At 37.0% G+C, this 16,418-nt stretch overlaps 1 protein-coding gene across 1 annotated transcript in view; it reads left to right on the top strand.

The window, feature by feature from the left end:
* The window catches only part of MALRD1 (MAM and LDL receptor class A domain containing 1), a 269,347-nt gene that overhangs the window by 198,487 nt on the left and 54,442 nt on the right, over positions 1–16,418 (top strand). The window contains exon 33 of the mRNA XM_074574506.1: positions 2,171–2,372. Coding sequence (XP_074430607.1) covers positions 2,171–2,372 — 202 coding nt within the window. The remainder of the gene's footprint in view (positions 1–2,170; positions 2,373–16,418) is intronic.

Raw genomic sequence — 16,418 nt, 5'->3', positions numbered from 1 at the left:
CTTTAGTCAAACCTAACTGAGGACACAGCCACATAAATTAACACAACATATTAGCTAATCCATAGTAATTACATCTCTGCATGCCCTTACTCTATGGTAAATACAAGTTAAATCTCAAAGAAAAGAAAGACAAGGCATATAAAATTACTTTACATATATGAGAACAGAAGCTGATGTCATCAAAATCTTACATTTTAGACCCTGTTTGACTTGCTGCCACCCCAGACCAATTGGCCAGCATACATACAACAGGTTTCATAATGGATTTACTGTTTGTACTGAGCTTGAGCTGCAGGGTTGATCTGTAAGTACGCAGAATGACTCCACTCTCCGAGACCAAGCTCAGTATGGACATGACACAATTTCTCTGTACATAGACAGAACTGCTCAAGTAGGCAGCATGCTTTGAAATTCTTACTATGAAAAACTACCAACCCAACAAACAGGAATGGGAAAAAAGATCTGATTTCAAACAGTGGGTCAGTCTTTAACTGTCCTGATAAAAGAGACTCTAGTACTGTCTTCAAATGTTCTTGATTCTTCCCCCTTCCGCAACAGAGTTAGTTATTTGTGCAGCTGTGAGACTTTTCAATTAGATATATTGGAAGTGATATTATTTCAATACTAACCTTCAAAATGCAGAAAATACTACCGCATGAAACAGTAACAGCTAAAACCACACTAACACTAGTATGGGCTGTAAAATTCTAGATCGCTGAGATTGGTATATTTTGTGATTGGTAAAACAGTAAATCGTTCCAGTGGCATATACAGGTGTCCTATCCTCACATGTAGAGTTATTCTAATTAAGGGTTTCAACTTACTAAGCCCTTAGAGCACGATAATGTGATTACACTCAGTTTTTCATTTTTTTACGGGTTGAATAAGCTATTTCTTCTCAATACCTGTCCTTTTAACCCTGAAAGATAAATGCTTTTAAGAAGACAGTAACACTGGATATTGCTGTTACACAGCCCTGTAACCGAAAAACAGGCTTGACAAAATTAGATCCTCATTTGGATTATTGCATGTCAGTCTTCTTGATGGTTCTCTCCTCCAAAAATGAAATAACTTGCAAGAGCATTCAGGCATCGGAGATATTTCAATCAATAAACCAACTTCTATAAACTATGTGGTTCACAGTACCGTTTGGGTTTTGCGCTTATTTGACCCACCAGATTGGCTGGGAGAGGCAAAGGTGTGTAGTTATACAGATCATTAGTATGGGTTTATAAATTTCTTGGGTCTCAGGCTTTGTGTTCCATTGTTAAAGTGGGGCACTCAAGTGGGAACATGCACCCATGGGTCACTGGAATGTTAGTCTAAAGGCTTAAGAGAAGGATGCTGTTGAAAGTGATGAGGAGAGGACAATGATTAAAGTATGGAGTCCCTTACAGAAAGAGTTATCATCTGGAATGGCTAGAATAGGCTTACATTCATTACTCCAGTTATTTTTCTTTATTTCTGACCTGGTTTAAATTGTATAAGGATTTTGAACACCTAAGTGGGAAGAGCGACTACCTGCATAATCTCCAGAATTTCCTGTGCTTGGTATTAATTCATCAGTTGTTGGTTAATTGTGAATTCATTCATTGTCATTCTTACTGCTTTCACTATTTGATGATTTTTAAAATTTTTTTATTTATGACTTTGCTAAATATGCTTGAGCTAATTTACCATGGCTGCCTGAAACATCGTATTATATATTGCTTGTGTCAGATGACAGACTAAAATCCTTAGATGCTAAACCTTTTATTTATATCTCTAAAATCTTCACCCAGCCTAAGAACTATAAGGAGGTCACCTTTTAGTGATGAAAGGATAACTCAAGATCTTTTTCAGTGTTTTCTTCAATGTTTAGAAGAATTTAGGGTTACGTCTTTTATCACTGGCTTCTATATGTCGGGTCGAGACTGTCTGTAGGTTTTCCTATTTGTGATTGTATTAGCAGTTCTTTTTATTTTATTTTGTTTCTATAGTCACTTGTTGTTTGCAGCTGAACTAGCATTAGCAAAAGTATTCAGTAACATTTAGTCATCACCAATAAGGTGTGGGCAGTACTACTGCCCAGGCAGGTAGCTGCTACTGGCCTTGGGCTGTGCTACTCTGCTGCACTTCTCCATCGCTTAAAGCTGACTCAGTTGCATCTCTTGTATTTCATTGTCAACAGGTCTACGCAGCTGAAGAACATGGAGTGGACATTCTGATGTGGTCTTCTAGTAGAAACGAAGAAAACAAATGGATGTATGCAAATGTAGTCCTCTCCAGTAACAGCCCTTTCAGAGTTGCCTTCGAAGCTGAAGTGGGGTGGAGCGAACCCACAGAATTTGCTCTTGATGATATTTCTTTCACTCCCGAATGCATTGATGGAGGTATGCTATTTCATAAATCTATACAATACGTGTTTGCTTTTCAGAGGGCAGAGGAAAATTGTGACACTTCATATCTCATTGTATAACACAGTAAGAATTTTTTTCTTTTGAAATTATTGCAATACTGCTATGCTTTTACTTCATTCCAAAAAACGTAGAAAAGAAATGGGGGCAGCACAATCATAGAATCATAGAATCATAGGATCTTCATGGTTGGAAAGCACCTTTGAGATCATCGAGTCCAACCATACACACACCAAAAAAACCTGAACAAACAAACAATAAAAAACCCCACAACCAACCAACCTACAATCTCTGCCACTAGATCATGCCCTGAAGTGCCAAATCCAGACATTTCTTAAATACCTCTAGGGATGGTGACTCAACCACCTCCCTGGGCAGGCTGTTCCAGTGCCTGACCACTCTTTCAGTAAAGTAATTCTTCCTAATATCTAATCTAAACCTCCCCTGCCGCAACTTCAGACCATTTCCTCTGGTCCTGTCATTATTCACCTGGGAGAAGAGGCCAACACCCACCTCTCTACAACCTCCTTTCAGGCAGTTGTAGAGGGCAATGAGGTCTCCCCTCAGCCTCCTCTTCTCCAAGCTAAACATGTCCAGCTCCTTCAGCCTCTCCTCATGCGACTTGGTCTCCAGAGCCCTCACCAGCTTGGTAGCTCTCCTCTGGACACGCTCCAGCACTTCAATGTCCCTCTTGTACAGAGGGGCCCAGAACTGAACACAGCACTCGAGGTGAGGCCTCACCAGTGCTGAGTACAGGGGGATGATCGCTTCCCTGCTCCTGCTGGCCACGCTATTCCTGATACAAGCCAGAATGCTGTTGGCCTTCTTGGCCACCTGGGCACACTGCTGGCTCATGTTAAGCTGGCCGTCCACAAGCATCCCCAGGTCCTTTTCTGCTGGGCAGCTCTCCAGCCACTCTTCCCCAAGCCTGTAGCATTGCTTGAGGTTGTTGGGATCATACAAAGAAGGATGTGTTTTTCAAGAGAAAAAAAAATATATAAAAAAAAAGAAAGATCAAATTTATCTTATATGAACCTCATGGCAAATTTGTAGCTAGCATGTTTTTCCCTAAAGGAAAGGAGCCACTATACCTATCAGAGGGACTCCTATCTAGTTGTTGGCTGAGTGCAGAATCTGAATAAAGATATTTGCCTATGGATTGTGGAAGACAGTTTTGTGTTATAACTAGCAGTTGAACATAATGAGTAATTATAACAACTCAGGATATTACAGTCATTGAGGGCCTGTTATTGTTTTCATGAACCGTACTTGAGAGCGATCTACCATCACTCAACTGTATTGATTTTCTCTTATATGAAAATAGTCAAAGAAGGCCTTAGTTTGGAATAGAAGTGTTTTATGAGTATCAAAGTGGTTCACAATTATTTTAAAAAGAAAATGGTTAGTCCTTTTATCTTCGCTCTCTTCATAAAATATTTCAGCAGCAAAGAAAATTTACCTCTTTGCCAGGCTCTTTGAGAATTTATAGTCTCAATTCTGCTACGCAAGCTAAGTGACTTGAACTTTGTAAAAAAAAAAAAAGGAGTTAAATTCTAACACCTTATAATGCCATGTTTATTCTGTGAGAAAGGCAGTGGTTTACTCTGCAAATGAAATAGAGCATACGATAATCAGAAGAAGAAAGGAAGTACATGAGCAAATACAGATTCTCGTAGGAACATCAGCCATTCCTTATTTTGAACAGTCAAGAGGGGAAGAAAACCAAAGAAACAGAAAACTTTTTGTGTAGATCTTAATTCATAAGGAACAACTAGGAAAGATTATGGTTAAATAAATGCCAATACAGATGTTATCAAAATGGTCTTGAATAACATTTCTTTCTATTTCTACAGCTCTTATTGTTCAGATAGGACAGCTCGTGTATGAATTAGTTGTCATGCTGTTCAAGAAACTGTTTTGGGTTTGTTTGGGGTTTTTTTATTTTTTTTATTGTGTTGACTAATCAGCTCCTTGGAGAATTAACCATATGCTGATTAAGGCTTAAAGTGAAATAATATTTTCACACAAGTGGCATTTGCTCAATCTCTAGCTGAACAAATTTTTTGTTTATTTTCTCTGAATAATACCACCAATAGGTTCAGGCAAATACTCTTTTGGAATGTTCTTCAATAAGCTGCAAACTATGTACATAAACAGGTGTTTGTTCTGCCTTTATTATGTTAATCACTTTTTTTGACCATACCTTAAGAATTACTTAGGCAATTTCATGCATATTTTAGCATAATAGAGAGGGAAATTTTCAAATTATACATTTTAAGTACCTGTCATTAACTGGAAGATCTAGGTCTATCTTCCAACAATGTATATAAATAATTTTTTTATTTTAACGGAAATTATACTTTGGTAATTTATTACGAACAAGCACAAATTCAGAGCAAGGAAAAAATCTTCCATGGAAAATACATGTTAAGGTATCCTGAAATAATCATAACTATAGAAATAAGGTAATTTTTATGGAACTACATTTTATAATCACTTCATTTTTCTCCAGAGATTTTCCAGTTGTAGAATACTTTAAAGTATCTAACTTGTATCACACTCTGTCTTAGAAATATGGTGTATCATAAGGAATGCCTTAAGAAAAATTCTTAGAGTTATATTTGTTACTTATGGTTTGTTGGATAAGTCAAAAACTCATACCTTATTTACAGGTAACGACCTAAAAATAAATCAGACAGTTTTAGTTGGTCATCTAGGCTCTTTGTCCAGCTGCAGAAGAGGCAGACATCTTCAAGAGTCCACTTTTATTCCTTTGTATGGTAAACTGGCAATCAGCCTGGAATTAGTTCATACAGGCTGGAATACTTACATGATGGAAATAGTAGTTTATCTTGCTCTGTTCCGTATTATATCAATATTGTCTCACCTGAAAAAGAAACAGACATATCTTTATGGTGATTTCTAGAGGCATAGGAAGGATCTGTGCGTGATTTTTCTAGAAATCATTGTTCTTTATGTCTATTTTTTATGGTCTTGCAAGAGTGGCATAATTTATATTACCCTAAAAGCAGTCTAGCAAGTCTTCAGGTAGGGCTAATAATGGATACCCAAGGAAATGTATTAGAATGAAAGAAGAACAAAATTCCGCCCTCCCCAAATCTTTCCCAATCTGTGTTAATCTGCTTCAGAGACTTTCTGAAGCTCTGAAGTCATCCTTTCTGATAACTCTCGCCTGGTTTTTCTTCTCTGAATTAGCCAGTTCTTTCTGAATATACACAAGCTTTTAGTTATTATTGGAAAATCATTCATCGTTTAGTTGTTATTGCAAAAACATCAGTTGGCAAACCTTGGGTGCAGGAGGTCTTTTTCATGTTTTTAATTCCTGTTACTTTGCATCGCTCTCCCATGCTCTGCTGTAGATCATCTTCCACTCATTTAAATCCATTACTGTGAATTCGAGTACAGAGTATTCTCTCTTTATGACTTTTTTTTTCTTTATACCTGCATTCATAACATTTAGCTAGCATTAAATGTGCCATCCTAGATCTATCCTACTCAATCCTGATGCTTCCACGTTTCCAAATTCTACTAATCCACCTCTTGTTCCTTACTTAATCGTTCATCCCATTTCAGGTATCCTATTTTTACATTCCCCACATATTTTTTTGCCTCCACCAACCACACCACAATTGTATGTGCACCTTGAGAATTCTGACAGTTTTTTCTATCATCCATCCCCCTCCCCCAGTTTTACAGTCACTCTCACTGTTGTCCCAGGTATGTCTTTCTCAAAAAAAAATTGTCTGATGGAAGGCAATCTCCTAATGAGCTTGTGACTTGATATATAATCTCCTCTCCAGAGAAAAAAATTATATCTAGATGCTGTTACTTAAGTGTGCACTGACTTTCTGTTTTTTCATGGTTCTGTACTGTCCTAGGAAGTGTCCTATCCTAATAATCCCTGCTGGCCAGGTAGGCCAAATCTGGGCTTGTGAAGAGGCAAGAGAACTATACAAAATCTGTATAATAAAATAAACCACAGCAGTTTAGGAGGCAGAACCTATCTCTGACTTAATATTGTTCCTAGTACAGAGCAGCTACTTAGGAGGACGTGCTGTTTCATTACTAATTGTTTCTAAGTAACCACTTAAAAATTCAGACAGTAAAATTTAGAGGTGTTACCTGCAAGTAGTATAAAATCACTGCCCTGTGTAGATATTTGACCAAGAACATTTTCCTTTACCAAAACCAGTGGGAAAGTTTACCTGCTCCACTGCCAGTCCTGCTTTGAGTTTTGCTCATCATGTTTATTCAAAGACATAGCTCAAAGAAAAGTGTATTACCTGCAGTACAGGTTTTGTGTAATGTTTTCCCTTTCAGAAGATAGCTTTGCTGCTGCAGATCTTTTTCTTCTCTCTGCTTTATTATTTTTCAGATTGTCTTTAATTACTTTGGGTTTCCTGAGGCAACATGTTCTAAATAGAAGCAATCACAATTTAGCTGGTTGGGAGCTCTAAGCAATAAAGCATTACCAGCATCTCTAATTCAGATGAGGTTTTTATTTGTTTTTAAGTAGTCAGCCCTCATTAGCCATGAGAGTTTCTACAGATCCAAGAGTATTTCTGAACATTTAAACAGAGTGTGCTCAAGTTACTCCCTGGCCTGCTGCAGAAGGAACTTCTAGCTGCTGCCCACACACGGGGAGCTGCAGTGCCAGCTGTCAGTGGCACGGGATCTAGCTTAGTTCAGAATCAACTGCTAAATGAGATGCACTTTTACCACTTTTGAAGGTCCTTTATTTTCTGCTGATAAAGGTGTGTGAAGATCTCATATTACTGGAATTAGTGTATTTTAGGTGCCTAAGTAATACTTTGATTTTTTTTCAATGAATTTATTTTTGTTTAATATCTTTTTTAAAAAAAAAATAAGTTAAAACACCTTTCCATTTCAAGTTTCAGATGGACCAAGAATACCAAAGTATTGAATTAGATCTTGTATTCACTAATACCTGACTCACAGTATTTTCTAGCTCAGCTGAAACAGGAGGCATTACAGAAATTCTTAAAATTTCTGCTGCTACTTAATTTAAATCCCAGCATTAACCCAAAGATGCCTAACATCCAAACTTTATTCAGCTTATATAAATCAGAATGCTATGTTTTGTCACTCACTCATTACTGGAGAATTACACTGGGTGGACAGAGTGTCTGTAGTTTAAATAGCCAGGTACTAGTTACATAGCACTTCTATGTATCAGGAGAGTATTCTCAAGAAACAAATAAAGAGTAAATATATTTTGTGATCTCTTCCAGAGATCACCCAAGCAAAATATTTGTGCTTATCAAGATCTTCTGCTGGAAGAAGGTAAATCTCAGTAGAAAGTCAGCACTGACTGCTGCCCCAGCCCTTTCATGCAGTGAAGTTACCCAATATCCCCTCTTTAGCAGCAGCTCTTTCTGAACTTATGCTTCTAAATAATACTGCTTTAAGGAATTGCTTTATGTTTTGGTTTATTCAAAAAGAATAGTTTTGACACTTTAAGATGAATATTTGGGCTGTCTTGGGTATAAACAGGAGTGCAAATGTCATGCAGCACCCTAGGCTCTGAAGTGTTTGAAAAGCCAGTATGTTTTTCCACCATCAGTCATGATTTCAGTGTTCATCACCAGTTCAGTATTAATATTGCTTAATAAAATCATTAACAATTTGAATAAAATAATCTTCCACTCCATCTTTCCTTATCAGTCTTTACTTTGTCATTTCTTTTTTTAGCCTATGTTTGCTTTCATAGTTTACTTCCTGCAGCTGCTCAGTGCTATCTGAAGTATTTTCCTTCTTCTGTTTTGTGAACTACTTTTAAATCATCCTTCTTCATTTTATTTTAAAGCCTTTTCTACTACTGTGCTTCTCTTTTTCATCCGTTCCTTTCTTCTTTCTTTACAAAACATATTTAAAGCCTATCAACTTTTTAGCCTATCAACTTAACACATGAGGAAGGACTGCTAGTGTTACGAATTTCCCCCCCCCACCACCCTATTGCATTTCAGTTTCAGCTGGAAAATTTGTCTGCGGTAGAAGATACCATTGTGTAAGGATACAATGAAGATAAAAGGGCAACTCAAACAATGCAAAATACTCAGCACAGATAGAACATGTCTCTAACTCTATTTCATCAGAGCATGGTGGAATTGTACAAAAACACAACGCTGTTTCCCAGAATGCTGTGGGTTGTTTTTTTCTAATGTTGTCATCGTTCTTGACTTCACTGCATAGGTTACGAAAAAGGGGTCAGATTTGCCATTTAGGTACTGAAGTACAGTAAGATTTTCAGTGTTTTTGACAGCTTTCACTTAGGTGAAAAGTTTGCTTTGACATGCCATAACTCATCCAAGTCTTCCCATTGCTCTGCAGCAAAAACACAAACTAGACCTGTTGTAAGGGCTTTAAATAATCCTTACATTGAGCAAGCTTTCACTTGTTGTGAAGAAGCAAATCAGAATCTGTGAATTACAAGACTGGATTTGGCTCCACATTCAAGCCCAAGCTACATAGCACTTAAAGGTTTTTTGTTTGGTTGGTTGTTTTTTTTAAATGCAAACAAAGGCTTCCCACTACTTTAAAACCTAATATCCTCTAGAAATTGAAACTTCACTTTTTTTGAGCCATTGTAAGATAGTCATGAGAGATAGCCAGATCCATTCCTATAGATCATCTTTCCTAACTTTCTAGGAGAGATGATATTGCAAAGAAGTGCTGGGACGAAGGCAGTTATATTTCAATCATAAAATTTAGGATAGATATACTCAGAACTTCAGGTCAGCCATAGTAAGTAAGGAAAAGGTGCAGCTAGCAATATAACCTGGCTCCAACAGTTATGGATGCCTGGGAAAGAGGCAAAAAAACAAGCAGTCTAGAAACCAACTGGATAATTTTATATGCTCTCTGGCACATTTAGTAGATCCCGTTTTGCTAGATCTTATAAGAAAAGCATAACTGACACCTGTATCTACTTAAGACACAACGACCCAAAAAGTACAGTGGGTGTTTATGTGTTGTTTGTGAAAAAAACAGACCAGTGGTGCAGAGAGTCTTGCCGAGAGGGTGCGTGTTGAGTGTGTGAGTGTGTGCGAAGCAATAGTGAGAAAATTCTGCAGTAGAACAGAATTCACCTGACAGAGGCTTAGACGAAGTCAATGATCCATCTCTGAAACACCCAGAGCCCGAACGTAGGAGAGAGTGGAAGGGTTAACTGCCTGAGTTGCTGATACTACGGTGTTAAATCACCGGCAAAAACTCTGTAGGGGAGACTTAACTTCTGATTTCTTTAAGTTGCAGAGCCAGGGGAATCACTGTTAACTTGTCTGCTCATGCTTGCAGTCAAGCAGAAATCTCTCTCAGGTTGAGAGCGCGGGGAGTTTCTTTCCTCAAGGGCAAGAGATGATTGCGGGGGAGCTGCTCGGGGAGGTTGCCTGTGAAAACAAAGGAAGGGAAGAGGAAAGTAAGGTTAGGGGTGATAGAGTACTGAGGATTCTGGGGATATTTGTGAATAGTTTCTCTAGTTAATTAGTTTCTCCCTCAAGTTAATCAGAATGTGGTTTAGATTGTAAAGTTAATCAGAATGTGGTTTAGATTGTTATTGCGTGGCAGAGATAGGGCATTTCTGCATTTTTAAAGAGTAAAAATTATGATCCAGGGCATAGTACCTTAGAGAGATTCTTCAGCCTATTTTAGTACCTTCCAGTGTACAGACCTAGCTGGTGGTGAAACCACAATTTTTTTATGGCTTTCACAGGAAGGGAAATTGGGAATAATTTTAGGATAAGATAGTTGAACTCAATAAACTAGCATAATTACTGGCAAGTCCTGAATGCAGTTATGTAATGTGTGTTTAAATAGATATAAATTTTGGTCCAAATCTTTCAGTTTCTCTCCGCTGCCTTATACCTGTACAGAATACTGAAATCATCTGATTCAAGCTAGATGCCTTTTGGGAAATTAAAAATCTTTGGATTTATTAATAGTGTATTAAAATAATTTCATTAATATTGAACCTCCAAAACCCATCTGTTTACACCAAAAAAACCCCAAGCACGCCTCAAAGCACAGAGATGATATTTTGCCTTGCTAAGTTTGTTCATAAAAATCAACATATTTCCTTGGAGGGATAGAAAGAAATCATCTTTGGAATGAAATAGTTTCATGATACTATCTTGGAGAGAAGAAAATTTTCAGATTCTTCATGATGTAAAACTTACCTGTCTCTTCAATAAGAGTAAATCTCAAGCTCAGATTTATCTCAGAAATTATACAGAGTTTACTATAGTTTTCTTCAGGGCTCTTCTCAGTTGATGATAAATTTGTACCTGTAAAAGCTAACTTTCTTTAGAAGTTAAGAAATAAAGGGTTTAGCATAGTGATGTGCTCCCAGCCCACCTGTGAGAACGTGATGATTCCGGGAAACTGCTCTTTTCTCCACTCTAACCCTGTTCCGTCATCCAGCCCACCTCATTTTGTTGGAAACTAAAGCTTCACAACTTCTCCAGTTCTTCATTGCACCTAATAAATAAACAAATAAATAAATCCATCACAATAGCAGGCATAGCTAGCAAATCCTGGACTGTTCTTAGGAGTGATATGGCAAATATTGCCATAGTTCTCTCACAGGTAGTTACTGTGTTCCAGCCAGAAGCAGTAGTTCTCTGAGTGAAAGCTATAAATCATAGCTTGATTTTACTGGCAGTAAATCTGTCTGGCTTACATTATGTTTATATTTTAACAAACTGTCATCATTTAAAATGAAGTCTGCACAGATGTATAAAATTTGGAAGCCATTTGGCCAAGTTCTGTCTTTGTTAATTCTGGCTTCATAACAGCGTCTCTGAGATCCCTTTCAGCTCCCTGCTTGATCCTTCTGTGTTCTCACAAGGGAGAGAGATTTAAAGATTTGATTGGCCAGACTCAATTTCCCTTTTTTTTTGTCTTTTTACAAGCCTTGAAATTAACATTTTATTTTTGAACTGAAGCTTTATTGACACTGATAAAAACTCATAGATCGTTATAATATTTTAACAACTTTAGTCTGGTTATTTTTTTTTAAAGAGGTTGTTTCCTTACAGACAGCTTGAATGGGCTGATTTCATGCCCTGTTCCAATGTTTACTGAAGTGAAAGTGAAGCCTGCCACCTATTTCAACTTAATTAATGTATTGGTTTGGACCTGTAATTAATTTACACTCTTGTCTAATGAAAACCATTGGAGGGGGTTATTTTTGGGCTCTTTCAGTTACAGTTAACAGGCCCACTGTTTTTATTAGGTTTAGTAGGCAAATTACTTATGCAAATATATCAGACAGGTTGTTAGTTTTCAAGAGTCTGAGGCAAGGCCCATTAAAATCAATATGAGTCGTCCCATTTGCCTAAATGGGCTTTAGAGCAAGCTCTGATACGACTGAGTTAATGCTGCGCAATAGCATGTGGTAACTTTATTTCATGCTTCCTCTTGTTGACTTTAATGCAAAGTCTACCATTCTTAATTAGAATTCACTGTTACAGGTGATATATAAACATAAATGGAGACCTACCCTGCACCAGAGATCTTGGTGCCTGAACAAGAAAGGCAGAAAAGACAAGGATAGCATGGAGGTGGCGTTTCATTCAAATTAAGCATGTTTGTGGGTTTCTGGCAGTGCTAATGACTATGTACCACAAACATTTATTTTATATTAGCGTTTGGGTAACAGCAGTTATCTGTGTTATCCTGTGACTGAATTCCTGTGATTCGTGGGCAAAAAGTTTACAGTGCTGACCTATAAGTTCGGCAAACAGGATCAGTACGCTCCAGGGATGACAAAGACAGTAGTACAACAAAGCTTGTCTGTACAGAAAATGTTCATCAAACAACAGTAAGCCTTCAACAAATCCCTATCCCACAAATAAGTAATTACGTCCTTGACGATGAGCATTTATTGACTTAATGCTTTTCATAATGTAAAGACTCCTTAGTCCCGAATCATCAGCTGATGAGCTCTATTAACGTAACAGATGTTTTGATGGGTACCACATTGAAATAAAAATGTATCTAAAAGCACGCATTTTACCTGACGACAATGAAATACAGGCATATTCAGCTGTGGTTATTGCATTTCGTGAAGCAGTGCACACCAATTTGGTTTGCTTTACACACTGGTCTGATTTTTGCTTTTTTTGTATGTACATCAACTACCTAAGTTCTCTTCAAAGTGGGAGGATGCTTGTAGGGGAGCACTTCTTGGTCCTTGGGTCATAACTCACCCAGCGCAGCTGCATAAGTAGGTTTCACAATAGATTATGACTGAACTAAAATGTCATTTTTTTAGGACCTATTTAAAATGTCTTTTTAATTATGTATAAGCAGATTTTGTACCACATTTTTAAGCCCTCTCTTTAATTTTGGCTATTTACCATATGTGAGGTAAAATAAAACACTGAGCACAAAGTAAAATAAAGACAAGTCCTTATGATTCCTTCAGTTATAATGGAACATCAACAATTTGCTGCTGTTTTTCATGCAGATCTACATCCAGATTCAGTGTTCCGCAGAGCAGAGGTTATTTTCTCTGAAATTGTTTTTGATTAGTTTGCTTTTCATCTGTTTGAAAATACTGAATATATTCCTGAGGATCTCCTGTCCTGCTTTTCAGTTATCATGTAGCCTAGGTACAGGAAGCTTTTATCCTGTGCTCCTTAGAACACATCATTTTCAGTAGATTTATCTCCAAATCCTTAAACAGCTTCAAATAGATACTGCTTTTTTAAAAAAAGTAACCTGTACAATATCTCCTCCGCTCCTGAATATGGTCTGAAAATAAGAGCCACACAACCCTTGGGAGATGAGTGCTGGGTGGGAAACATCTTTTCTGCTTTTGGCAAAAGGTGAGGGAAACGTTTTTTAGGCATGCCAGTATTAGGCGACTGTTGAATCTAATGATTTTAAGTGACTGAAATGGCCTGTGGGTCACTAACAGGTAGTGGAATTTGCGTTGAAAAAAGGCTCTTCAGCTTCTGCAGTTTACATAACCTTCATGTATATCTACAAGAGTGGCTATGGTATCCATGTATATGCACAAATTTAAAACTGGTTTCTACAGCTGCGTCGTGTGCGCGTACCACTGTGCAGCTGAGCACGATGGAGGGTATTTATGATGAGCCTCTCATTGGTGCAAGCTCATTTTCCACTGCAAACCACGCTGCAGTGTTAACGTTTTAGTACAATTCTTCCCAGTGCCAAAAAACAGAATAAATATTGCCGCTCTTTAGAATTAAAACATGTCAGCAGCAAATACTGCAATGATGAGCTTAATACAAATAATTACACAGATAGTAGCTTTGAATGCAAGTCATTAGTTTTGCATCAACATGTTGCTTGAGATTTCTTTTCAGTTGGAATTAGTTAATGATTTTCTAGATTTGCATATTCCTAATTAGTCAGTTTAAAATGTTAGCTATATACAAATTAATGTTTTATAAATTTTCAAATTTTTTTACCAGGCACATTTGATTTATAATTAAGAAACGCATTTGTAACCTACTTTATGTAAAGAAAATAGATTGAACTTGGATGTCCAATTTTGGCAGATCACAGCAATCATAACGTTTTGTAGAACGTCATCCAGATTTTCCTATTGCATCTGAAAGCAAACAGATGTGAACTAATTAATAGATAATGTGAGTTAATAAGGAAGGTGATATTCTTATGATCTTTGAGGTATATTCTCATCTTATTTGTTGTTCTGATCTAAAATGATTTTGCGGATTTCAAGGTATTGCTTTGGATTTTTATTAATGTACTGAAAACATAAAACAGACCACAACAAGACCCCTGGTTAACCTTACCCCTAATTTAACCTCTAGCGTAAATTGGAGACCTTTTCACTGCTCTCAGTCAATATTGCACACTCTGAAATAATTGGTACACTGGTCAGAAAGAACTTATTTCTACGCATTATTTTCTAACAACAATAGGGAATCATGATAGAAAATAATAATTAAAAAATGAATCACTTTTTCAATAAAGCATTCAAGCATTTGCCTAAATACTGAATGTAGTATGGGATTATTTACGTGCATAAGTGCTTTATACGGTTGGGAGCATAAGGCTAAACGGATCAGTACTACAAAAGCCTGAGAACAGTTTAACCCTCAAGACCAGATTCATAACAAGCAACACAAACAAGTATTCTTGAGCTTAAGAGGGGATTTCAATTTTCAGGACAAAGTTGGGCAGAAATCTTCCAACAAATACATCACGAACAGGGCAGGTATAGAGAATTAAACTGGGTCGAAAATGCTTACAAATATACTGTCACCGTAATCTTTCCTGCAACGTAAACCGGTGACCATAGGAAAGTCAACTGTATTGGAACTGGGTGGGGTTAATTTCCACCGTATCAGGACAAACACAGGAAAACTAAAACTGGACTAAGCAATGACAAAAGTGCATGCCTAAGTGGAACTGACTGCGGCTTAAATCATTTTCACTGCCTAAATGCCCCCTAGGCACTGTGAGGAAAAGTGTCAGGCGTAACAGAAGGGGGAAAAAAAAAATCTAATATAATCATAGCCTTTTTTTTCCAGAGCAAGTGCAAACTAAAAATATAAAATAATTCATTTTTTAAAAAATCCTTCGCATAAGATTTGTTCTATGTTTAACAACACCAGTTTCATGTTCTCCCGATGACTTTCCGTACTTTTCATTGTATCTTGGCAGAATCATGGCCTCGTACACAAATTCTTCATGATGAATCCAATTCTAACATCTTTATGTGCTACTGCTATTAATTATCTGCTAAAATATGGGAAAAAGTAGAAGAAAATGCAAAATCTAAAATACTTTTAATTTTTTCAAAGATATATTCGCCATATGATTTAAATGTCTATAATCACCTATCTAAAGACAGCTTTCATAAGCCTTTTGAAGTAGTATAAATGAAAATAATTTTTTGAGACTAGCATTTATAAAATACATATCATGAAAGTGCAATCCTTTCAATCCCATTTAAAAGTATGTGTCTTTGAGGGATTTATGATGTAATTTTGAATACAAACAAACCAAAAGATTAGTAGGTTGCTATTTTCACTGTGTCAAAATCCATTATTGCTGGTTTATGTTTAGATTACGTCCAGTGTATGAAATAACATTTTTCTAGCAGAATGATAGAATTTAACAACGCTAGCAGTATGAAATGATGTTAGGAATATTCTATTGTATGAAGCTTTTCAATTATGATTTTCTGACATAAAATCTACGTGAAAATCCAAAATTGCTAAACTAGCAAGGGTCAATGTTAGAGTGCAGCTCTTTTTCCTTATAACTGTCTCACAAACAACCAGATGGTAAAATATTGCTACTATTCTGTCTATCTGAATGCACTAGCAGTTCCTTTTTTGTACAAAATACTATTGTTATTCTTGGTGCAGGTATTTTAGAAACTGAACGTGTTTCAGCCAAGTTCTCCTGCTGTAAAAACCCAGCCTGGTATCACAGAATCCATAAACATACTGCTCTGCCCAGTGGACTAGAAATAGTAAAACAATGCTAAAATCCACGTATCCCCTTCCAGCGTGTCGTGCCTTAATGCAGCAGTAACATTTGCCTTCTGAGGTCAGAGACCAATGCTTGCGCCATATCAAAAGGCAAGCTAAAACCCCCCCACAAACTTTTGCACTTGAGCTGCTCTGCTTAAAACCAAGTCGACAGCAAAACTCCTCCTGCCTTTTACAGAAGTGGGACATTAACTCATCCTTCCTTGTCTCTAAAAATCATAATATTATTTTCTTTACTCACCTGCTGCAAATTGACCTAGAAAAGATAAAATACATAGAGTTTAATTCCGTAGTTTTTTCTCTTTTCCCTGCACATAAAACAAAAATTACAGGAATCCATCACATTTCTCCCCTGGGAGACACTGTTGGTGTAAAGGACACAGTGTTAGCGTAGCTGGCTTCTTAGAGAGAAGAAGAAGAGTTCTGATGTTTCTGCTGGTAAAATTCAGCTGCAATGATTTTCATAGAAAGAAAGAGGGAC

The sequence above is a fragment of the Larus michahellis genome, chromosome 2 (genome assembly GCF_964199755.1).
Source record: "Larus michahellis chromosome 2, bLarMic1.1, whole genome shotgun sequence".
Taxonomy (NCBI): domain Eukaryota; kingdom Metazoa; phylum Chordata; class Aves; order Charadriiformes; family Laridae; genus Larus; species Larus michahellis.
Note: the sequence above shows the minus strand (reverse complement) of the source record. Positions and strands in the feature narration are given on the sequence as shown.